Source organism: Fringilla coelebs (assembly GCF_963513975.1).
Source record: "Fringilla coelebs genome assembly, chromosome: 6".
Lineage (NCBI taxonomy): Eukaryota > Metazoa > Chordata > Aves > Passeriformes > Fringillidae > Fringilla > Fringilla coelebs.
Genome location: NC_140034.1, coordinates 39,732,634 through 39,758,073, shown reverse-complemented (window position 1 = coordinate 39,758,073; position 25,440 = coordinate 39,732,634). Strand labels below are relative to the sequence as shown.

At 40.9% G+C, this 25,440-nt stretch overlaps 2 protein-coding genes across 11 annotated transcripts in view; one reads left to right on the top strand and one right to left on the bottom strand.

Moving 5' to 3' along the window:
• Window positions 1-464: 464 nt before the first annotated feature.
• On the bottom strand, window positions 465-2,776 carry PTPMT1 (protein tyrosine phosphatase mitochondrial 1). The gene is made up of 4 exons (XM_084208293.1): window positions 2,465-2,776; window positions 2,314-2,394; window positions 1,603-1,794; window positions 465-726 (listed from the first exon to the last, which is right to left on the bottom strand). Exons 1-4 carry the CDS (start codon window positions 2,633-2,635, stop codon window positions 595-597), a joined length of 576 nt encoding a protein of 191 aa, XP_084064419.1. The 5' UTR covers window positions 2,636-2,776; the 3' UTR covers window positions 465-594.
• A 131-nt stretch (window positions 2,777-2,907) lies between these two features.
• Window positions 2,908-25,440, top strand: part of CELF1 (CUGBP Elav-like family member 1) — a 58,768-nt gene continuing 36,235 nt past the window's right edge. For 4 of the 10 annotated variants that reach the window (XM_084208658.1, XM_084208666.1, XM_084208665.1 and 1 more), the window contains exons 1-2: window positions 2,975-3,081; window positions 19,391-19,431. The gene's annotated coding sequence lies outside the window, so the exon portion shown is untranslated. Of the gene's footprint in view, window positions 2,951-2,974; window positions 3,082-14,550; window positions 14,613-19,390; window positions 19,432-25,440 lie in introns of those variants that run through there. The other 6 variants (XM_084208663.1, XM_084208662.1, XM_084208661.1 and 3 more) reach the window with 3 other exon arrangements.

Here is a 25,440-nt window from a genome sequence, read left to right as displayed (position 1 = left end):
TCCTATTGCAGAAGGAGGGCCTGGCAGACAGATTCCAGAACTGACCCCAGGACCCTTAGGTTACATTCAGCACTTCTTCTAGAGGAGTGGTAACCAACTCAGTACTTGCTTACTGCTCGGTCATCACCTAGTATAAAGAGAAGAGGGATATCGTTTTTAGAGCATTTGCTTTACTGTACAGGAAATCCCCACCTGTAATTATAACATAGTGTTGGTGCGAAGACAGAAATAAGACCACTTCCTCCTACCCCTCTCTGTTGGCACTGTAACCCTTTGGGTAAGAATCTGAATAAAGTCTCTACTGAGACAAAGTATTTTGTTCTTTTCTCTTTGCTTCAAATACAAATATTTTTGAACTTCCTGTGGATTGCAGTTCTGCTGAGCACGATGTGTGAAAAAGAACTAGGGGACTGATCTAGGATATTGGCCATAAGGAAAGTTTTAATGAAACAGCCCTATTTCCCCTTTAGTGTAAAATGTTCTTTATTGATTGTCAAGAATAAAAACCCTTAAGCTTTTGTTAGATCATAAAAACTTTTTTTATAGCAGCTGAAATGAGGATTTTGATTCTGATTTTGATTCGTTTTTACTAAGTTATGCAGTTGTCCCAGTGATCATGTTCCTGTGAAATTTCTCCAGGACCTGGACTTGCTTGTGTCGAATGAGGATGTGGGGACGAATCTTGGCAATGGCCTCTATTGCTTCCTGAGGGCTCCAGTGATGCAGCTGAAAAGGCAGAAACCCAGCAAATGAAAATCCATTCCATCTTTGCACCAGTTAATGGAACCCTCCTGGAGGCTACAGGCAATATTAGAGGTGTTAGAAAGCTTGCTGCTGCTTTGCCCCTTAGGTTTACTTGATGTTCTCAGAGAGGCCTGCAAGTCACACATTCATTAAATGTGTCTCAGTTATAGAAGAATGGTTGCTGCCTGGGCCCTCCACTTTCCACCTTGCTTGCTCTTTCTTCATGTTGTGAACAGTTTCCTCTCCTAGCCCCACTAGACCAAAGCAAAAATGCAGCTTGCTTTTTAAAGATTTTTTTCTAAATTCTACTCTTACTGCCATTGCATTTCAGCACTTAGTGAGAAAGTTTTCTTTTCAACACTAATGGAAAATTTTACTGGGAGCACTTAGTAACAACAAGGGGAAAATCCACAGGTAGGATTTTGTTCTTAGTGCTGGCTTCCCCAGTTGCACTGGTAGACGAACTTAGAAAACAACTCAGTTCTCTTGATCCTGATTTGTATTTATGGAAAAGCGTAGGAAGGCTCACCACTACTCCAGTGAACCAAGGAGAAAATACAAATAACAAAACGTATGTTTATCTGCTAAGTGAACCTGTGCTCATGAGTGACTTGTTATTCCCACCTCCATCTGTTCCTCCACAGAAAGAATTAATAAAAGAGGAATAATTCATAATTTGCATTTGCATTCAAAACAAGGTTTGAGGCCTCTCTTAAAATGGGTGTCCCAGCTCTTTAAAATCATGGAATATTAACCTGTACATGCTCAGGTGTCCTGAGCCAGAGTAAACTATAAAGGTTGTCTGCATTTTATTTCCATTCGTTAATGAAAATTCACCCCATTTAGCAGACTCCTGACCTGAATTAAGTATGCTGCCACCATGGTGGCACTGCGGGAACGTCCTGCCTTGCAGTGCACATAGACACTGTTACCACTGGCCCGGTGTCTCAGGATGAACTCCACGCCCTTGTGCAGGTTTTCCAAGGTGGGGACTCCAGTTAGATCCACAGTGCTAAGACGCAGTTGCTCCACTCCCATTGCCTCCCATTCCTGTAACAGACATAGCAGATTTGGTCAGTGAACTTTTGGGTGGGTTTTTTTTACCTAAAGAAACTCAGAACCTGTTGAGAAAGTTGGGAAATTCAGAGAGGCTGTAAACAGACTTTGAACATCAATCCTTCAAATCAGATGTATGAAAACTTCAGTCCTGGTCATCAGAAGGTAGTAGTTAAAGGGGACTGAAAAAAATGTGTTTCAGCTAAAGGAAAAGAGGGAGGTTGGGATCTCTTCCCAACCCAAAGGCATTCCTGTATAGTGATGTACGTGGGTTCCATGCTCCCTGTCTTTCGCTGTCACTGCAGCTGCAGTTCACTCGCACGCTCACGTTTTACTTGTTTGTCGCATCGTTTTTAAAGTCGGCTTAGGTACGAGTAGTCCCGGCTTTGCTGCCACAGGACTTGGCGGTGGCTGCCGGGATGACAGGAGGCGGCTAAAGCCTCCCCTGTGCCGGGACAGACAGCGACGAGAGACCTGGGCAGGGGGATACACCAGCCATTCCATTTTGCTCACCTGGGGAGAAAAACAGAGGAACCGGGTCTCGTAGTCCTCGGTGAGGGTGACCACGCCGCGCACGTTCTCCTCCGCCACCAGCTGCGGGCACAGGCACCATAAGGGACCTCCGTTCCTCCCGGCCCGGCCCGCCCCGCTGCGCCCGCCTTACCCTGCGGATGCGCCCCCGCAGCGGTAGCGCCCCGAGCAACACGACCTCGTCGATGCGGTGGAACCAGGGCCGGCGGGACCCGGGCAGCCGCGCCCGCGCCACCGTGTACAGCAGCGACGGGTAGAAGAGAAGCCGCGCCGCGCCGGCGCCCAGCGCCTCCACCACCCCCATGCGCGCTGGGACCGCGCCGCTCCGGGCCGGGCTGGGCCGACGGGCGGGGGAGCGCCGCGGACGCAGGTACCGAGCGTCACCAGAGGAAACACCCGCGGCGGGGTCGGGCCGCGGGCGGGAGGCGCCCGGAGAGGCCGGAGCGGGGCGGGGCCGGGCGGGGCGCGGCGGGGCCGGCGGCGCGGGGAGGGCGGGCGCACCGCCCCGGCCCCCCCACGCCGCGCCCGCCGTGGTCTCTCCCGGAAGCGCCGCCATCTTGCAGAGCCGGCCCGAGGCGGCGCAGGGAGCGGAGCGGGGCGCAGGCGGATCCCGGGGCAGGTGAGGGCGGTGCCGCCGGGAGGAGCTCGGGCCGCGCACGGCACGGCAGGGACGGCACGGCAGGAACGGCGCGGCGCGGGGCCGAGCCGAGCCGGGCCGAGCCGGCGGGAAGCGCGGTCTGTCTCGCGCAGGTAACGGCTCCTTGCCCCTTCTCCCCCGTTCCCCGGCGCTCCCGCCGCGAGGCCGCTCCTGCCGGGCCGAGGCGGCCGCCCCGCTCCCGCCCGCGGGCGAGCCGCCGCCCCGTGCGCGCCATCCCGGGGCGGTGCCGCCCCGCCGGGAGCCCCTCCGGGGCCCGGAGCCCGGAGCCGGAGGCTGCCGGGTGTCGTATCTGATCCGAGCGCTGACAGCGCCGCGGGCGGTGGCGGTGGCGCTGCGGGTGCGAGCTCGGCCCGCGGCGGCGGCGCCATTGGGGGCGGGGGGGCTGCGGCGAGGCCGGGCGGACCCCGGGGCGGGGGAGCGGCTGCCCGGGGCTCGGCCGCCGTCGGCCTGCCGGGCTGGGCGCCCCGGGCACTTGGAGGAACCTGGGGTACGGTTGTTCTTGTCGTCGGTATGGTGCGGGTCTGTCCGCTGGAGCAGTGAAATGCGTGCTGGTGCACCAGGGGTGGAGGCGAGTCAGGCATACGGGAAGCACGATCAGGGAAATTGGAGTTCAGCACAGTGTGAGGATTTGCAGTCCTCAAGTATGAGAAGGCGTGACAGACACTGCTGGAATGAAGCAGGAAGAAGAGTATAAAAACCAGGAGAGACGGAGCGTAAAATGGGTGATAAATACGTGAAGAAGCAGTAAAGGTTGATAACAGCAAGCTTTTCTAATAGCACTGTTAGGAGAAGGAAGTTGAGAGTCAACCTTAGAATACACTCCTTTAAATTCCTGAGGAATTGTGGCCCAGACATTTTCACCTTTAAGGCACAGGCATTCTCTTCTGCCAGAAGTTGTCGGGGAACATTTTTCAAGCATTGCAGCTTTCTTGTATGTCCTGCTTGAATGTGGTCGTTGGGTGTGTTTCACCAGTTCGCTGGATTTAGAAAAGTATTTGATGGGGATTTATATCACGAAGCACACTTGACTTCTGGCTTACAAGAGCTTGTGTTTTCTGACTATCTTGAATTTGTGCTTTTATTTTTTTGTGTGTGTCTGTTCTTTCAGTCTTACTCTTTGTACCAGTGATCACAAAAATTGCTGAACTCTCTCCTAGTGTCTTTCGTGGTCTCCTCTATTGTTTTTCTCTAGGTTAGTTCATCAGATAGGTTTTACTGCACTGACTTGGCATTGCACAGCCATAATAAACCCATCACATTTTTATTCTTTTTTCCATTCCCCTCGGCTATGTTCTTGGCATCTCTGCATAATATGAGATACTGTATCTTCCTAGAATTTGTCTGGACCTAAGTCTTGAAGAAGCAGCATTGCTGGAAATACTGCTGCTGTGGTAGATGTTTAAAATTAATCAGTATGTCTTTAGATTGAGCTAGGAAATGTTAGGGTGGGTACAGCTTGTATCTAGAAGCTTAATATGTTCAGTTGCATTCCTGCTGTTAAAGAGCCCCCAGACAGGAGCACAAATCTTAGACCTGCTCAGAGACATGGGTGCAAATGTATATACTACTAAAATCCCTAAATTGGAATTTTTAAATAGGGTGATGTAAAGAATTATTTTTTTCTTTAGGTGGTTACTGTTCTCTTTCAGCCTCTGCTCACATTCAGAATTATTGCTGATACTTATTTTGGGAAGGTGTATCCTGTTCTGAGGAGTGTAGTCACCATTTCTGAATGATCATCCTTGCATGGCTGTCTTTATTCTGCTTTTCCTTTCCCTGTCTAAATTTTTAATGTTACATTGGGGAAAATCAATGCCCAATCCTAACTGCTCTGTTACATGTTTCCCCTTTTTGTATCTGTTTTTTTTTTTTTTTAATAGGTAGGAAAATAATTGATGCAAGCCTAGGACATTCTGTTTAAATGCAAAAGAGAACAGGAACACAGCATCTGTAGAAAAGCGGACAATTGAAAAGGGGCTGTTCTGAAGTCATGAACACTAAAACATGAAGATTTATTTGTTAGATAGTTTTGTTTTGAAAGTGAATTGCCTACAAAGTGAGAAGAATGTGCCCATCTTTCACTATGAGAGACAGGGTAAAGAAATCCGTGGTAGCACTATTGTGTACTTCTTACTGTATCCATGTTTCTGCCAGGCCTCCAAAACTTGATGCCCTTGTCGGATTATCTTTGCATGGCAGGGGAAGGTTCTTTGAGTTCTTCTGCTACAAGTAGGGATTCTGAAAACATGCTCCCTGGCACCACTTCTCAAAAGGGGAAAGCAGGAATTGTGGCAGGATCATCGATAGACAATAGTTGTCTATCGCATTAATAATAAATCCATGTCTTGCCAAGTAACCTGTACATCAGCTGAAGAATCATTGGTTGAAACAAAATATGATGCTTTGAAATAAGGGAAATATTGATCATGTTGTGTAAATTTTCTTCTAAAATCACTTACAGTATCCTGTATTGGCTGACTTTCATAAAAGGTAGAAGCTTCTGTGATTCTTAAATATTTAGATTCACTTTGTGTTAAGTAAGATTCTACCTGAAATCCAATATCTAATTAAACTTATTGGGAACTTTGTTGTGAGCAGGTTGCTCCTTAACTATTTCTTGGATATTTTTCTGCATTGTGGCTATTGATTATCAGTTACTGAGTCATTTGCCACAAATTTTTTCAGAGTGGCCACCCTGATTTTTCCTTCAGTGCCTGTTTCAGAGTAGATGGGAAGCGAGACAAATTCTCATAGTTTTTGCGATTTCCTGGTTATTAGCCTTTAGCACTGAGATCCAAGAACCCACTATTCCGTCTGTTGAACTGGAGACTGTTCTTAAGTTAATATGTCCGGTTTTCCAAGACATAATGTGAGCTGGTTACTGTGACAGTTGCAATATTCAAATGCACTCAGATCTATATTTCTGCTTTCTTATTTTTCAGTCTTGCCATGAATGTCTGAAATGTTTTATTTCAATTCGGGCACGTTTACTATTGCTTGTCCTTCAAAACTATGTGCAAAATTATTCAGTGCCTTCAGGTAAGAAGGTATGATTTTTATCCATTGATCAGGTATTTGGCAGAAGAAAAAATAGTATAGAAGAGGACTAAAATATTGCAGTATATATTAGAATGGGGATTGTAAACTGAGGAAAGTTATCTAGGGCCTCTAATGGGTATTTCCCAAAGTATCACAGAGCAGGATCTTGAGTGGTGCTCAAGTTACAAGATTTCTTGAGGCAAGAGAGATCATTTTGATTGGAAAAAGTAGCCGGTAGTTTTACTGCCCTTCTTCCAATCATCAGAGATACCTGTTACATGAATAAATGCAAAAATGCAAGATACCATATTTCTGCTATTGTTCTCTACAACCTATTTTATAAAGATGCTTATATCCCAAACTTTGTGTTTGGGATATAAGAATGAAAAGAGAGAGCTCTAGCATTCACCTTTCAAGAAGAGAATTCCCAGATACCAACTGAACGTCATCTTGTTTGCACCTGATGTGAGACTCAAGTAAGTGGAACTAATATATACATGTTGGGTCAAAGCTGCAGTGCCACTTAGTCTACAAGTGCTTTGCTGTAGGGAGGAATAGCTCACGAGTCTTAATGGTGATGGACAGAGCAGGCTTATTTGTGTGACAGCAATAGAGTACAGCGCAGTCATAACCCCAAGAAAAGGAAGTCATCTTTGACATCTTGAGTAGCTTCAAACTCCCAGCTGTCTTAGCTCTGTGCTAAAGAAAATGCATCATTGCTAGCTGAGTTCAGGTTGAACAGCGAGCAGCTAGATGGCGGAACAGAAATCTTCAGTAGTTTCCAACTCTTAGTGAAGAATTTCAGTTTGGCTGATGTGGTTTAAGTCACAGGTGTATGTAAGTGAAAGCCTTATGCCAGAAGAGGAATCCTTGTCCACAAGCTGTCTTGTCTCTCCCAGGTATGCATGTTACCTTTGTATCTTCAGTATACTTAGTATAGCATGGGCTGTCTTTTTGTTTTGTTTTTAGAAAAGCTGGGCTGGCTTTCTGGCTGCTCTGTTAGAGGCAGAGTATTAGTGACAAACTGACAAACTGCAGGTTTTCATAATGAGTCTTTACCAATTTAGAGTAGATTTATAACTGATTTAATGGCTTGGCTTGCAGTGGTAAAGTCCCAGGTAGATTTAAGTTTATGTAAACTGGGCTTAAAACCATATTACTGTGGAATTTTTACATTGGTTTGACTGAATTGCTTGTAATATAGCATGGAATAACTAGTTTGAGTATTGCTGAAATCCATGCAAATGAGCAGGCAGTTTGGGTTCTTTGTCCTTTTCAGCAGCCCACCTCAAGGAGATCTTGAATGAGCACGTGGATGAGAGGATGGGTGTTTGTTGAATATCTGGTGTCATGCTGGTGTGGTATCTGGCAGGCTTTCCTTTGCAGAGCAATTTTTTTTAATGCTTACATGCTCTGTGTTCTCTCAGAACTGGATGCTCTCCCAGTTCATATAAGAACCCACGTGACTGTCTTAAATTGGTTTTACTTTAAAATAATTTGAGTTTTTCAGGACTGTGGCTTCTTTTTTCACCACTATCAAAACTTTTCTTTCAGGTAGCTTTCACTTCTGTCTGCTGACTGCTTTGTACTGCACTTTTCACGAAAATAATGTAGTTGTTATCCACTAGATTTCTGTATTTCACATGTCAAAGTAAAACTGTTTTCCTTCAAACATCACTTAAAATTCAGGCTTTCACTGAACCCATGCATATTCTCTGCTATTTTTGTCCCAAACTATGCAGTTCAAAAGATATTCCAATGTAGGCATGCAATCCACAAATTTTTTAGACTCTGTTGGAAAGGGAATATTCATGTCTGTTTTTTCCAAGGCAGAGGAGTTTGTAATTCAAATCAAGCACTTAGCAGACAATGTCCAAGTCTACGTAAAAAAGCATCTTTCTTAATATATGTAGAGATTTGCAAGATGGACACCAGGCATCTTATTATCTCTGCAAAATCTTACAAGATAGAGTTTTGATAAATGGTTCTTCAGAAGGCAATGATATATTGATCTTTCAGGAAGAGAGAATGTATTTTGAACATTACATCTAGCTTTTGCATTTTGTGTAGGCACAATACAGTGTAAAAGTAATTCTCTAATTTATAGTTTTGTATTCCAAAGCAGAGGACCATCTGAAAATATTTGTTGCCTACTTACCTGTATTTCCTTGTTCTTTGTCTTCAAAAATTTCCTGTTCTCCATTTAAAATTCTGAATCAAAAAACTCTTGGATGACAGGTCAACTTAGTGATGAGTTGTATTTCTTCTTGGGTTTTTGTTGGTTGTTTTTTTTTGCGCATGATTGTTTGATGACTACAATGTGGAGCATCATTGAGGATGAGTTGAAACAGTAAAAATTACTTGCACAATCCTAAGTGACATTAGAAGTGATACCCTTGAAAATATCAAAATCTTTCTGGGGAAGAAAAATTATTATATATTTACTTCTCTAAAGCAGTTTTGACTGCTCAGAAATCCATGATTATATGCATTGGAGACTAAGGAGAAGTTAAGTTAGTATTTTCTGATACTTGTGGACTAAAGTTCACCCATGTTACACTCTGAATTATGCATTCAGTGCCAGAATTTGATCACTATCAGAGACTGGCTGTAGGTGGTACTGTCTGTATTTCACAGTGTGGAAGCTGCTATGACACTATTTGTCTGATGCAGAATTTGCTTTGGAATTTCTTTAGGTTTAAAATTATTTTGTCATTTAATTCAAAACTAAGTTTAACAGGCATTTCTTGGGGAGCAAGACTAGGACACATAGTCTTGATCCTTATTTGTAAGGAAAATAATTTAGGCTGTGCTTAGGTGTAGAGCTAATTCTGCATATGCTGTTATCTTCCAGAATTTGCATTCATTATCTCAGTAATGAGAAATTTGAAAAAATATCAGGGGCTGTTCGTTTTAATGCCAGCACTTTTGTGTCTACTTGCACGTGACATTAACAAAACTCCCTGGCTAGTGTGCTTCTCTGAGTTCTGAATTGGCTGCTGCATTCCTGATATAGCTGGAAGTTGCAGCTTCCACTTATTTGTATGAAAGAACTTTTGTGGTAGCTCCTGTAAGGTAGTTTGGTGTCACCACATAAATGTGAGATACACCAAGGAGAAGCAATAGGCAGCAGCATGCGGTAATAAATTGCTTGTGAATAATGATGCTTTTTTATATAAATGAAGCTGCTTTTGAATAAATGAAACGGTCTTACTTGTGTACTAAAAATAAAAATAGACTGTGCCACTTCTATAGTTTTTGTAGGTTTTTTTCTGTGAAGACCTATGGATTTGGGTCTTCAATCACACTTACTCTGCTCTTTCTGTGCCAGAATGTGAAAGGGATGGGGTGGGTGGAGAGAGAAGAGCATGCTGCACAGAAGTGCATTTCTTCTGTTTGCCTAGGAATGCATGGGAAAAGGTTTAGTTAGGGTTTAAACACTGGCAAAAAGGTCTACAGGGAGAGCAGACAAGATATGGCAGGTCACCATAGTAATTAGTATCAACCAATGAGAAAGGTCATGCTTCCTGGTTTAGGACAATACTTGAAAAGGGAGAAGGGTTTAAAAAGATTTCTGTAATTCAATTTGGACTGGAGGGGGGAGAAGGTCAAACCAAGAACTTAATATGTGGTTGTGTATGTCCAAAAGCAACAAGGGAGCTTCACTAGTTCAGTAGTTACTGAAATGCTGGTGGATGTGGGGATTCCCTGGGAGGAAGATTTGTCTTTTTTCTGAGTTGCTGCCCAGATTTTGTTGGTGAATAGTGTTAGAAGTTTGTGCATTATTAAGGTGGGCGCAAGAAAAGTTGAGTTGGGAACTCAGTTCAAAACAGGAACTCTTTTAGGTTTGTATACTTTAATTATTTTCTCTCTTTGCACTGTGTGAGAGTGAGTGAGGGTGTGTATGTGTAAAGGAACTTGTCTTAGCAATGGTCTCTTTCAGAGACCATGTATGGGTAAAGCAGTTCGGCTGGTTCAGCTCCTGCTCCTCCCTCTCGGGGAGCTGAGCAGAATCTCTTCTGCTGAAAGGGTTGTTCCACTTTCTGCTTTCTATATTTGTCCAGCAGAGCACACTGGCTCACCAGGCAGTGTGGCTGGCTTGGTGGGCATTTGCTGAGCAGAATTGAGAGCCAGGGCTTTCGGTCTCTGTTACGTCCATCTGTCTGTCTGTCTCTGCGTCTCTGGGTATGACTGGTGTTCCAGGTGAAAGGCGATCTGTTTGTGGTTGTTCATCCAAATTTGGGAGTCTAGGGACTGGAAATGGAGGAGTTGTCTTGCAGGGGCAATTTGTAGTGGGTGCCAGTGGCATGAGAAAGACCCAGACTTAACCTCCAAAAGAGCTGCTGTCTTCTGGGATGAGGATTTTAATCTCCCTTCCTGCTTTGGGGAGTGATTAGCCAAGGCCTGTATCCTTCCATAAAAGGTCTGTTGTTGCTGTCTGCCTTGAAGATTAATGAAAGCTAGATCCTGTCCTGGAAGATCTGAGTGTTGTGATTGCTTGTTATGGGCAATGGGGATTAATGAAGAGCTAGACCCTGGCCTGCCTAGTTTGGAATCAGGAGTTGGTGTTCAGGGATGGGGCTTGTAGGAAATGCCTTGTTAGGAAGGGCTGGAAACTTGCAGCTAAGACTTCTCTGACTGCTTGCATAAACTTTGTACTAAGGCGCTGCACACATTGGGATTACTATTCACAATTGCTTTTTTAAACAGTTAATCAGGTGAACAAATAGTGCAGAATGTCTATTAGCTGCTACACTGTAGTAAACTGTTGATACAATCTTCGAGTAGCAGAAAGGTGCTCAAAATAGTGGCGGCAATTAAACACACCATTAACTGTGGCAATAATTTTTTGAGAGGGAGAAAGAGGGCAATTGTTTATAGGGTGCTTTTTCTAAATTTTAAGAAATACTATCCCCTTAAAAATTCTGTTGTCTTTTGAATATCTTTGTGAATAGGCATCAGCCTTTTGTTTATGGAATTTGAGAGAGGAAAACATTTTTTCAGTTGTGAAACTGATTTTAGCAAGAGTTTGCCTTTTTTGTTGAGGACCATGTTCCATAAACTCAGTTTGAATTATTTTTCTTTCCTACCACTGCAGTGTCTTCAGTGTATTTCCTCCTGAGAGAGATGTGTGTCTGTTGGATTTGGAAGGACATTTTGGAGGCAAATTCGTGGATCTCAGCTGCCTGGCAGGGTCAGGATTGTACTGATGTCTGCAGGCAGGAACCTGTCATTGATGTGTGACAGAGGGTCATCTTCTTGAACTGATTGAACCCAAACATCTTTGTTGTATGGCTGTTTTCTGATCAGTTTTTGTTTTATGGAGACACACTGCAGTAGTTTTTTTCCCTCTTCATGTGGAAATCCTGCAGAATTTGTTGTAAATATGCAGCCTGTGGGGTTGTAAATATGCAGCCTGTGGGATGTTAAGCTTGTTATCTGAAGTAGCTTGGTATTTTGCCTAATTCTGGCATACTGTGCTAGAATTGGGTCCTCTGCCCACCTGTCTTCCCACTTTTCCACTTGCTGACTCCCTAGCTGACAACCTTTCATTTATATGAGTTACCAGTTAAAATAAATTCTTGGTACTGTTGGAGGCCAGTGACTGGAATTTTATGATTCCTCAGCTTTCAAGTGTTTTCTTATAGCACACTCACTATTTCCTTCAAGTAGTCTTGGAGCAGGAATATAATTAGGCAGTTTCAAAGGCCTCTTGGAAGTACACTGTTGATGTTTAAAACTACTGTGTGTCTGTTCTGTGAAAGATGCCATGATAAATGGATAGAACTCTGAATAAATAATAAATATGTGTGCACCAAAGGCATTTGAGTAGTAGAATGGCACTGGGGAATTTCAGTCATACCATTTTGATGTAATCTTCCTAAAGGCACTATATGTGAAAGTGGCATTGTTCCGAGCTAGGCCAAGCTGTCAAGATAGGAAATCTTGTTTGCTGTATATACTTTTGTTTTTAAGGGAGAATACCCAATAATCCATTGTACCTTGACTGTTACCCTGTCTGCAGAAAAGGTTTAATCAGGGTACAAGACAAATGAAAAATTAACTTTTGTCTGATGTCCTTTGAAGATACTGAAATTCCACAGGAAAGCATAGTTTTTTATTTTCTTCTTGCCCTATTGCTTACTTTTTTTCTTTTTTTTTTTTTTACAAAAATAAGCCCTTTTTAAAAAACACCATAAATGCGCAGTTGAGTAATAAAGTTAGGTTAAGGGTGGGCATATGGGAAGATTACAGGAATTTTAAATTAAGTCCAGTGTGCATTTCAAATTGATGAAACTTAAAACTGCTATTATGAAGTATTTACAACTCCAGGAAGAGTGAATGAAAGTTGGAAAACATTCACTTGTGATTTTAAGAAGTTAAATCATATTGTTTAATCAAGAATATGAAGTGATATGTCTCTAATATCTGAGGCAGTCCACTGACAAAGAATTGGAACAGTGAAGGTGATTATATGGAAGGACACGTATGTAGTTCTTACAAACATAGTGTTTTCTTAACAGAAGCAGTGGAAGCCTTGTTTATCACTTGAGGCCTTTAAAAAGGATCAGTCAATAGAGATTTAATTGTGTGACATTCAGTACCTAAATCTGATGATCTAGTTCCATGAGTAATTTAAATGAGCATCTGCCAGTATTGCTCTGAAAGAGTCTTGTGCCATTTTTAATGCGTTTTTCCTTTCCTTTGTGCTACCAAGAACATCTGTGTGGTTGTGAGGTAAATTTAATCTAGGAGCACATCTGGGTTAAAACTGTTATTTTCCTGTTGTTGGTAGTGGACAAGATCACACCTTGACCATTTCCTCTCTCAGGCTGGTGAGCAAAGAGTGGTGAACTATTCTTTTGGCAATAGCACCAGCTTAAACTTGGATCTATAGCAGGAGTATCTCAATCTATTCCTTTGCATTTCTTCCCCTTTTCCATTGAAAGTTTATGGAGAGCTCGTATCTAGTCTTCTCAGTTGTATAACCTGAAAATATTAAGTGAGAATTGTTTGCCTGTGTTGCCTGCTAGGGGACATATAATTTGGTTCTAGACAGGGAAGTCCTAAATGTTGTCGTAACGTACTTCTTAATGAATGCAGTACTTGGTGCACACTGTGTTTGATGCTGCTCTACAGAAAGCCTGCTATTCATTTGGGAAAAACTTTGTGAGGTTTTCTTATGTGAGGACAGAAAGAAAATTATGCACCACATAGACTGTCACATGTAAGGTTTTGGAAGTATAAGGTGTCTCCAGAATTTAGGGACAAGGTACAGAGAATTCAGAAAGATATTTCTTTTATGTCCATTCTGCATGCTTATGCAGCCAAAGCTGTATTATAGCACTTGTTTTTGCCATAAAGTTTATGGAGTCTTTTCCTGCTAGAGGTGTCATACTGTGCCTTCCAGTAAGAGTGAGGGAAATGAATTGATGGATGAGTGTGTAAGAGAAGAACATCTGAAAATACATAAATAAGACTTCTAGCAAGGACTGAACCTCTAGCTCTTGGCAAGTACATTGACACTCTTGATCCTTCTCCACCCATCCAACTAAAATCTAAGATCAAGTTATGGATCCAGCCTTATACAGCAGGGAGAGTTTCTGAGGCCTTGGGAAGGGAGAGGAGCAAGCAGAGTTTGCTGTGCTGATGCAAGAATCAGTGAGCATCAACCACTGGAGATGAGCAGCCTGGAGAGGCTGTGCCAGGGTCACCAATGGACCAGGAGGGTAGTTTATGAAATAAAAAGCTGCTGATACCAGCAGGAAAGGCATTCCCTTAGTTGTATTCACATGTTTGTCACAAGGAATGAAAACTTCTTCAGACAGAGGAAAGTTCATCTGAGGTGTGGCATTACATTTGTGATTGGTAGTCACACAAAAAATGGTGCTTCATTGCATGTGTTCATGTATTCATGTGTTTTCAGCAGATTGTAAATGAATGCACTTTTTTTTTTAATAAGTTTTTTTTGTATTATTTACAGTTGTTGTTTCAGATACTATATAAAGATACTGAAGAGGGGAATAAATGTTGCAAAAAAGAAATCAAAGTATATACAAATGATGTTACAAATGATGACAAATGAGAAACCTTCAGAGATCTGGACTAGAAGCTTAGGAAGAACTGCTTTGCAGTGAAATGGTTACATTTTATAAAATTTGTGTTTTAAAGCAAAAGTGGAACATTCCTAAGTTGATGTTCCCACAGCAATGCCAGCATTTGCCTCTGATGGATAAAAAGAAATAGTATGAAATATTTTTTAAAGCTTCAGTTCTATAAACCCAATATTAAATCTCTTCAAGTCTTAACAAAAATTATTTGCTGTTAAAAGTGATTTGGATCAGTATTCATTGGTTATAATAGAGCCATAACTCCAACTCTTTGCAGATATAAATGAGTGTAATTTGTTTGCATTTACTTCTGCAAAGGATTTACCGTGTTCCTGTTACAAAATAAAGATAAAAATAATTGAGCGTATTTTTACTCTTTGGTTTGCAGGCGTGGCAATGGCAGATTCTGCATGGTAGAGTTCATGGCAAGTATTTGTCTAATATAAGCCAAGCAAGACACATACAAGCTTCAGGTAAATCAGTCTTTCTTAGCAGTGCTTCTTTGAAATAAAATATAAATGTTTATTCTTCAACATTTTTCAAATACAGAATTTCAGACCTACTCAGAATTTTGTATAGTTCAATTCTGATCTTTCAAAATTGGGACACCTCAAAATTATTTTCCTCCTGAAGCAAGCAGTAGATGCTGGAAACAGTCATGTACACTGTGTCCTCCTTTGGCATTTTAGGTATGGTAATATAGAATAGTGATTGCATTTGAGGATCTTTGTGGGATACCTGCAATAAATCTTTATTCTCTGTTTGCTTTTGAATCTATTCCCTTTTATACAATCAGAAAAAAGGGTGTTTTAGTATCTTGAATTTTTAACACAGAACTATGCAAGCTGTGTCTGTCTAAACATTGCACAGGGGTGCTTTCCCCATTGACCTTTTTTTTATCTTGCCTTTAAAGATAGGTAAGTCGAAAGTTAGTATTTGAGTCTTGCGGCTGAGATGGATGAGGTTGTTAAAGTTCAGCTGAAGTTCAGTTACTTCTAGGAGTAGGCTTAGTGGTTAACCTGAAAATTTTGTTTGTGTTCACTAAAACTCAGTGTTTTACCCAAAAGAAGACCAAGCTGTGCTGTATGATAGGTCTTCCTGTGGCCTGTAGAGTCTTCATAAAGCAAAACATGAATGCGTGCTTTCTGACCCTCATTCAAATAGTAAATGAAATGTTGCTTTAGTTTGTACCTTCTCTATTTGCAACTCCTGTTATATTTTGAGAATCCCTTAATACCATAATCTGGAGAGAGATAGCAAAGTAAAGTCTTTTGTTGGTGAGGTTCTTTGGATTTTATTAACAGACAGATGTTTTTTGGAAATTTTTTTGTCAAGTCGTTTATGAGGTTTTTAGCTGAGATGCAACTGTAACAATGTGATGATACCCCTGACTCTGATTAAATACATTCTGTCACTGGTTTTCAAAATACCTTTTTGATGATTATTTCTTTGTACATATTTGTCTATATCGTACAAATGGAAACTCTTAGGACCAAGAAGTTGCTATTCAGCTACATAGTTAATAATACAAGTTATGTCTTCTAAGCCCCAGTCCCATGTTTTCAACAGTAGGTCATGGGATTGGTTTGTATTGTTAAAGAGTATCTTTAATGCTTTAATTTTGGATTGTAAGACTTAATGATCAATCTTGGAGGTGTTCAGGCTGTAAATGCTGACTAGACATGGAACAGACATTGCAGATATTATCAACATCCCAAATCTTAAGTATCTCATGATGTCCTGGTTAGAGTAACTTGAGACATAGCATTTTAAATGTTATCCTGTCTTTTCATCTTTATCTGCAGTGATCCCAAAATGTGCACCTTTTCTATTCTTCATCCTGTTCTTTCTGTTACATCTGAAGTTGAAAAAACTTATATTCTTATAGTAGAACATACTGTCATGAGTAATTCAACTTGCTAACTGTATAGTTTGTCTGCTACCCTGTATACCCTTTGCACTGGCAGTGCTGAGAAAAACAGTATTTGACAGCTCTGTCTGCCAGAATAAATTGAGCAGGCACAGTGACTGAGCTGTGGCCTCCCATTGAACAAGTAGCTTCTGGTGCTGGGAGGTTTGGGTGGTGTAAAGATTGCAGTAGAAGGGCACTTCTCAGATAAAAAAGTTCCTTCTCTAGTAGGGTTTTTACAGGGTAGGAGTTTCCCCTTGCTGTCTCTGTTGTGTGTTGCCTCATTAGAAGGGTTGCTACAAAGTGACATTCCTGTGGGTTGTGGCCTGGGCTATGCAATGATTGAGACTTCCTCTGGTTTCTGTAGGACTCTCGGTTCGTAATTTGTGTAGCGCACTTGCTCCGTCGTTCTTTGATGCATCCTTATCTCCCTCCTGTTCTTTCTATATTTTCAAATTTTCATTATTGGTCACATGGGTTCCTAAAAGTACGTAAATCTGCATTGAGTCCAGACTGAACACTGATTTATGTGAGAGACTGCCGACGCCAGGATGTATCTGAGGCTGACCTATGTGGTCTGTTTGATCTGTTGGCCTCTTTAATTGCTAATGGTAACCTTGACAGTCCCATAAACATTAGTTCCTGGAAAGCATAATGAGAAATCAGAACTAACTGGTCTAGACAAAGTGCTGACTATGACAGTATTTTCATTGATCAGAATCCATTAAATGATCTGGTATTCTCTTAGATGGTCCTGGGTGCTGGTGAGACAGAAGTTTTACCACTTAGTAGAAAAACAATATTACTTGGTTTACTGGGCTTATATCCATTGTCTGGTACTTAGTGGATAGAGCCACTTGTTTTCATTACCAACTGCAGTTCTATTTATATTATATTGCATACCAAAAGTTGGAACTGTTCATCAGCAAGAGTATATTTTGTCACCTTTAGATCTGGCAGGGCCATTAAATCTAAGCATGAAACCTTTGGTTTTTTACATGGAGTACTCAGGTACTGTCTGTTGTTCCTCCCAGCTTTGAGCAGTAGTTGAAAGTGACAGCTGTACTCAGCTTCCTTAGTCAGGGAACAACTTCAGGAAAACTTTTATGAAAGCTGTGGTGAGATATTTTACCCCATTAATTGTTTTGTTGACCACACTAAGCATAAGTGTGCAGCTTTGAAAACAGTTGGCTGTCTGCATCAAATGCTGGCTGGGGAGAACTTGCTTTGCACAAGAGCTTACTGCTCCATCAGTTAATTACAGAAGTGACCATGCTGCACACATGGCTAGCAGCACCCAGATGTGTGTATGTATATACCTTAGTCTGAGGGATCCAAGACCCATTTTTTCCTGAGAACAAACACAATTGTCAGATTCTTTGGCCTTTGGGCCAGGTTTGTCTGATGTAAACTTGGATAAATTATTCAGTGTATTCATGTTCTGCATGCAATTAAATAAACCATACTAAAACAATTTGTGATTTAATAGTACTCTCCCAGGCTTTCTACAGGTGGTTGTCAGATTTGCTGCTTGGTTTTTGAAGTTTTTATTGTCTTGGATTTTGCCTTTGATTTAGTGCAGTGTATTTTTTCCCAAAGGTATGGGAAAGAGTTATGGGTTCCTCTGGGTATGTTAGCTGTACTTTTGGTTTCTTTGAAGTTTTTAAATTAATTCACTAGAGTGTTACAGTTACATGTGCAAAGTGAAGATTTTCTTTTTAACATCAAAAAGTTGTTTATATAGATATTCTTAAGCATTCACAAGATCAAGTAACTGTATATTTAATTTTATCTGAAAGTTGGTTATCTAAGGAATATAACTTAGCATATAAGCAAAAAATTATGTTACATGTTGATTTGAAGACATTAGAAGTTAGGCATGATGAAGGTCGGTTAGCAGGAATCTAAGACCCTTTTTTTAGCCATAAACAGATATTTTGTAATTAAACTAAAGAAAAGCAGAGGAGTGTGGCTGAGGTGGAAGAACTGTCTTAAGGTAACATTTGCCTCAATCATGAATTGAAGCTTCATAATCCAGAATGTTGTTGTGAAACAGAACAAAAATAAATACATGTTCTCTGAACAATAGTCAGTTTTGAATAATATTCTAGGAAAGAAAAATTCATAATTTTGAAAATACACATTTCAGATAACTGCATTATGTTTGTCAGGATTCATAGTTTGGGCTTTGTTTTCAACAAATATTATAAGAAAATTTATTTTGTTCTTGTGTTTAGGATTCTTTATTCCTTTAGAGGTGTTAGTACTTTATTAAATAAATGGAACAAATAGGAAGAATTTAGAAGAATTGAAATTTCTCAAGAGATCTACCTTTGAGAAAGAGGGAATGAGTACATGTGATAAATAACCAAGTATATTACATGGCAAGTTAGAAGAGGATGTGGCTCGTTTATTCTCACTAAAATAAAATAGAATAAAGGTTAAGTAGCGCCTGCAAAGCAGTCGAAATGTGGGAGCTCAGATAGCCTTGTATAATTCTGCTTGCTGGTGGATGCAGTTTTTAGTTTTGTAACTATAGATAAGTAAATAGATTTGGATTTCCTGTAAAATACTGCTAGACTGACATGTATGTAGTTCTGCAAAATAACCCAGGAGGAGGCAGAGAAAAAGTTGAGGGGGGAAAAAAGTCAAGAAACCTCACAAATAAAAAATCCCAAGTTTGTTTTTAAATACAGACTAGCTTGTTTTGAGAGTCTGTTACTGAGTTTGCAAAAAGAGAACTTTTGAATCATGAAGTAGCATCCCCTAAATATGAGGTTCTAGTACAGAAAATTTGTATGGTTCCTGGCTGATGATTTGCTTAAGATGTAGAAATAACAATTTTTCCTTGTGTTGTTCAATTCTGTGTTCCCTAATTCAGCACTTTTTGAAACATTTCCATTTATGTAGTCATACATCAGAGTTCCCCTCTGCAGGTTCATGGTCATTTGTTAGTGCTGCAGCTGTCAAAATAACATCATAGAGGAGTCTAGGATTGTGGCTACTGCTGTTGGTAGCTGCTACTGTTGTGACAGCCAAAAGGCCAGAGAGGTGGCATAAGTCCACTGAACATTGCTAGGAAGCTCTAAGACTTCTGTTTTCAGCCATGTTGTGTTTGCAGTCCATTTTTGTGCACCCTCTAAGTTACCCTGTATATTTGAAATATGCAGCTTCAGTTTTGATGCTATTGAGGGTTGTTACCACCTCATGATGACTTCTGTTATTAGAAATATGCTTACTTTCCCAGTCCCCAGTGCTTTACCAGGTAGTGTTCATGTAATGCTTGTTATTATCTGATGTTAACTCTGATTTCCTCAATGTGTGTTTTTCCTTATCTTTTAGAGTGAAGACTGGAACGGCTGGACAGAGGTGCGTAACTGCAGGTATGAACCAGCTAAAGTTTGTATCCCTCAGCTGTGTAGTAGAGCTTCCTTATAAAGGTTTAGAGAGATGTTGTTTTTACATTCAGTGATGAAAGCAGTCATTTTCCACTGCAGTGAGCAGTGCTCCATGAACCTTAAACTCTGCAGTTTCCTGTCTTTGTACTGCCAAAGGGGGTTGGGAGTGTTAACAGTTCAGGGCTGTGAGTACTGAGTCAATAGACGTCTTTAACTCCATCTGTAATTTAATTATTTTAGAAACATAACTGCAAAGTAGAAATGCATGTCTTCATAGTAATTTCTTGACCAGAACAAATCTGCAGTATTCTGCAGTACATGAAATCCTAAAGGTGAGTATTAGTGGAACAACTCCTTCGGGGCTGAGACAAGTTTGATTATTTGCAGTAGAATGGGAATATAGTATGAAAATGCATGGAGTCAAATGTGAGGATCTTTTGGTGCAATTTTCTTCATGCTAGAAGTTCAGTAAGGGTGTAGTTTCATGTGACAGCTGAGACAATTGCCCCTTCTCAGTTTCCAGCTGAGAGTTTAGTGCGGTGTCCTTTAGTTATGTTTGGTTCTCATGGTAGCTTGCATTATGGACAGTCAGCTTGACAACTCAGTAAAAAGCTCTTCTGTGATCTAGTTTTTTCTGTGGTTTAGGAAGTTGGAATGATTTACTGTGTGGTCAGAGGAGTACAAAAGAACGTATCAGACTGTTTGTACTGTGCACCTCAAGAGTTTCAGTTCACTTTTGAGACAATTGACCTGTAAGTGCTGTGTTGAGTAACACTATCAGTATCACCACAACCAAAGTTTGGTGATTTTTCTTCTGCTAGTGAATTACCTTTGCTGTGGCAGAAATATTTAAGGTGTGTTGTGTTCTGTAGACAACCAGGGAGAATTGAGTGTGCATATTGTCTTGAGGAAAGAGTTGTTTTCTGCTATGGACAGACATTTGCTGCAGTTTTCATAAATACATTGGGAAGGATTTAGTTATGTCTATATCAGAAAGAAAAACAAATTTGTCTTTAAAGTGCAGGATATCCTGTCTCTCCATATGTTACTCATCAGGGTAGAAAGATCTAAAGTTGGTTTAAGAAATCCAGGAACACCTTCATTTTCAAGTGATTTTTTTAGAGAATTGATGATTGACCTCTGTGTTTGGAAGTACCGGTTCGAGGCGTTGTCTCCAGGCATTGTGTGGGTTGCAAAACACTCAGCTTCTTTTCCAATGACTGGTGCTCTGTACTTTGTGCTTCCTGCTCCTATGCTGTCCATTAGGACCATACAGAAGATTGGAAGGAGAGAATACTGATCGTTATGTTTATGGCTTTTTTTCTGAAGAATTTCCATCTTTTGAGACAGACTAAACTGATTTGGTCTAGTTTTTCAAACTCGTGGGATTCTCCAATTGCAAAACCTGGGTCCAGAATCAATCTATTTGGATTACTTAAATAACAAAACAATCAGATATATAAATAGCAAGATAATCGCCAAGTTTCTGGTTGATGAAAATAAGTTGCTTTGATTTGGTGCAAGATCTGTTGTTTCTCGTCTTAAGAGCAACGTAAAGTTGAATTAATCTGCCTAAAGGTGAATAAGAAAGATGACCAAATGGAAGAGGATGAAGTCTTTTCTTGAACCTCTAATAATACAGAGATAGATATCAGAATATACAGAGATATACATCAGAATAAAAGTGATGGCATTCTGCTTCTGGTCTGGTACAGAGAATAAAAATGAGGAGGAGTGAGTCTGAGATAAGGAGTCAATCCTACCTCTGTATTGAATGTTGTCATATACACATTTACCATGCTGAAACATGTCTGTGTTCAAGTACAATTTCTGCATATGAGATATGACCCCCTTCCAAATGGAAATCTTTGGCATGGAGATAAAAATGGGCATTAAAAGATTGTAGATTGTGATCTTAAGAGTCTTCTCCAGCCTTAAAGATTCCATGACTTGAGTCTAGACAGAGACTAGACTCTTGACATGATGCCATGACAGAGTTCAACCATTAACCTAACACTGCCAAGTCTGTCACTAAACTTGTCCCTAAGCACCACATCTACACATTTTTCAAGTACCTCCAGAAATGGAGATTTTAACACTTCTCTGGGCAGCCTGTTCCAATACTTGACAACCCTTTCAGTGAAGAAATTCTTCCTCATATCCAATCTAAACTTCTTCTGAGGCTGTTTTATCTGGTCTTGTTACTTGGGAGAAAAGACTGACCCCCACCTCAGTACAATGTCCTTTTAGGTAGTTGTAAAGAGAAGTCTCCTTTCATCCTCCTTTTCTCCAGGCTGAACAACCCCAGCTCCTTCGAGTTTCCCCCTGTAACACTTGTGCTCCAGATCCTTCAGCAGCTCCATTGCCCTTCTCTGGATGTGCTCCAGCCCCTTGGTGTTCTTCTTGTAGTGAGGGGCCCAAAACTGGGCACAGCTCTTGAGGTGTGGCCTCACCAGTGCTGAGTACAGGGAGACAATCGCTGTCCTGGTCCTGCTGGCCCCACCATTGCTGATACAGGCCAGGATGCCATCGGCCTTCTTGGCCACCTGGGCACTGCTGGCTCACCTTCAGCTGCTGTCAGCCAACCTCCCTAGGTCCTACTCTGCTGGGCAGCTTTCCAGCCCCAGCTCCCCCAGCCTGTAGCACTACATGGGGTTGCTGTGACCCAAGTGCAGGACCTGACACTTCACCTTGTTGTGCTGCACACAGCTGCCCTCAGTCCGTGGATCCAGCCTAGCCTGATCTCTCTGCTGAGCTTTCCTATCCTCCGGCGATCAGCACTCCCACACAGCTCGGTGTTGCCTGCACACTTGCTGAGGATGCACTTGATCCCTTCACTCAGATCATTGATAAAGAGATTCAACAGGACTGACCCCAGTGCTGAGCCCTTGGGATCACCATGGTGACCAACCATCAGCTGGATGTAGCTGCAGTCACCACCACTCTCTGGGCCCAGCACTCCAGCCAGCTTTTACCCAGCAAAGAGTACACCCATTCACATCATGGAAAGTCACCCTGTCCAGGAGGATGCTGCGGGAAACAGAGTCAAAGGCTTTACCGAAGTTCAGGTAGACAACATCAAAGGCCTTTCCCTCATCCACTCAGCAGCTCACCTTGACATAGGAGATCAGGTTGGTCAAGCAGGACCTGCCTTTCAGAAACCCCTGCTGGCTGGGCCTGATCCCCTGCTTGTTCCATGTGTGTGGTGTAATGGCACTCAGGATGATCAGCTCCATGACCTTCCCCATTACAGAGGTCAGGATCACAGGCCTGTGGTTCCCCAGATCCTCCTTTCAACCCTTGGTTCAAATGAAGCGTAACATTTGTTAGTTTCCAGTCAACTGGGACCCTCTCAGTCAACTGAAAGCCCCTGTCTTGGCTACATTTCAACTTTCTTTGGGTAACATGCAACAAAAAGCTTTCCTTTGGATAAATTAAATGAGAGAGATACTACAAGAAAAATACTACTATTTTTGTAGTATAATATTAACTGATTCTTGTTTGTATCCTGGTACTATTCATAAAAACAATTTGAGATTAAAGGACTTCTCAAAATGGCTTGTCCAACTGTTCTGATGGCCGCAAAGGACAGTGGAACTTGAGACTTGTTGCTTTTAGTCCAAAAGGTCTCTTGAAACTCAGAAGGAAAAAAAGACTATCAGAAAAAAATTTAAATGTCTCTAAGTGCTATTCTAGGACATTTCAGTGAGGAGAATAATAATTTGTAGTTTGTTTCTTTGAGTTAAGGTAACATATTACATTTCTTAAGTAAAAAAAAGTGACTGGCCAGTTCTTACTTTAAGGTTTTAGTTTACATGTGCACAAAATGTGTTGTTTGCCATAAACTTAGAAGCGTTTTTTGATTCAAAGGTTCTCCTCCTGCAGGTTAATATAAATAATATAAAAATTTAACAATCTTTGTACATGGTATTGTCTTGGAATTGTGTAGCTGGTGCTGTTGTTCCCCCTGGGTCCAATATGCAACCACGCAGCCTTCTCTGTGTAAGTGTAGGGTTTTTTGCCTGCTGTAATGCTTTGTGGCATGTTTGGCTTGAGGACAAGCAGACTGTTAAGAGCTTTCCAAGAATGACTGGATTTCCAGGTCCTTACTAGAGGAATAACTTATGGCTCTGTTTCAGTGTCAGAACACTGTCCTAAAATGTGTAGATGAGTCCTTAAAAATCTGGTGAATGTTGTAGAGATTGCAAAACAGTTTTTTTCCGGTGTATCTTTTTTACTAAGTACAGGGCTTCAGATTCATGTCGTACAGGAAAGGACAGGAAAATACGGGTATATCTGAAACCAGATTTTTAGGTACTGTGTTGGTATTGACAAGGTAAAAAAAGTTGAAACAAAATTTTCTGTTCCATAGAGTTGCTTGCAGGATTGTTTCTCGCACAAAAGATGGCCAGGAGTTTACCTTCAGCTATAGCCATCTTAAAAAGAAAAAAAAACAAAACCAAACCTAACTCAGAGGCAACGTTTAGGAGAGAGAAAGAAGGCAAAGACGCTCTTAAGTGAAATCTGTACCTTGCCTTCAGCACAAGATTGCTTGCAAGCATTATATTTTTATTCTCTTGCAGTAAAGATTTGAGCATTGAAGTGCAAGTGTGATATGCCCTCTGTATTTCTGTGTCTCAGGGTCTGAATTCAGTCAATAAACAAAAAGAAAGGGTGCAAGGGGAAAACTCAAACCTTGCTGCTGCCTGAAATGTTTCATCCTGTCCCCAGTCCTTCCACAGGGTAGAAATGTGTGTCCTCTCCTCTTATACTCATTTCCTGCTTTGTCTCCTGTGTCATACAGCTGCCTTCATTTCCTCTTACTATTGTTGTGACCAAGCCACTTTTCCTACTTTCTCAAGAAGTTTTTTTTGTCTGCAGTGCCAAAGTGTCTATAGGTCTTTCCGATCTCTCTTAGGTATTTATGGTTTCCATAGTTTTTTGTCTCTTGCAAAGTGCAAGAATTTTTATGTTCCAGCAATGTGATTAGAAAAATTCAAAATGCTTCTCAAAATCAAACAACTGGAATGCTTGGGTATGTTAAAAAAAGTACAAATTTAAAGTGATGTTTTCTTTACATACTTTACTGTAGGGCTTAAGCAGTACCTGAAATAGACATTTCACATATACTTATTAAAAAAAACAAAAAAAAAAAAAAAAACAACAAAAAAAACCCCAAAAAACCAAACAAACCAGAATCTAGAGGTAAGGATAAAGACCTTTAATTTTTTAAATTATTTCTGTTACTGTTGTCTTTAGTATACTGGAATATGTACAACTAGTATACTAGAATGTGGGGAAGAAACCTGTATATGTCTGCTTTAAAAGCAATTGCCCTGGGATACATCAATGCTTTTTCCTAATATCAATTATTAATTGTAACATGTCTTGCAAAGAGGGTTAAGCATGTGATGTTTACTCCTTGTCTGTGATTTGACAAAATTAATTTTTCTAGGGAACCTGCATGAAGGTTTGTTGTTATCTCTTCTACAGGTATTGGTGCTCTAAGGGGTTGCCCTGCATTAATTGCTTCAAATGTATTATTTGGTCTTTTAGCAGTTTGTTTGCTTATATGCTTTGTGTCTGGTACCTTTAATACAGTGTCTTCTCAGCCAGACTTTTGTTGTCTTCTTTGCATCACCGTAAGTTTTCCTGTGTCCTGTGCCTTAGTTTTAAATTCACAACTACGATTTGCATTCACAACTCTCTGCATTCCCATAGTCTGAAAAAGACACAGAAATCTGCAAAATAAACAAAATGTATCAGGGAAAGACAGAAATGTAACATAAATTTCAGATCACTGTTCTGAAGGTAACAGTTGAGAACTTTAATTACAAAATTTAAGCTAGCAAAAGAAAATATATTACAATATAAGGTAAAGAAAATACAGGTACCTCTTCTTATATTTCTATGAAGATGAATATAAGTATGTAATATATCGTTGGGGAATGGGTATATGGAGATAATTAAACACCAAAGAGAATATGAAGTTTC

Coding starts and splice junctions, on each gene's coding strand:
- PTPMT1 (XM_084208293.1), bottom strand. CDS start 2,635: ATGGGGGTGGTGGAGGCGCTGGGCGCCGGCGCGGCGCGGCTTCTCTTC. Junction 1,795..2,313: donor TCCTCTGTTTTTCTCCCCAG/GTGAGCAAAATG, acceptor TGTCTGTTACAG/GAATGGGAGGCAATGGGAGT. Junction 727..1,602: donor TGGCAGCATACTTAATTCAG/GTCAGGAGTCTG, acceptor CTGCCTTTTCAG/CTGCATCACTGGAGCCCTCA.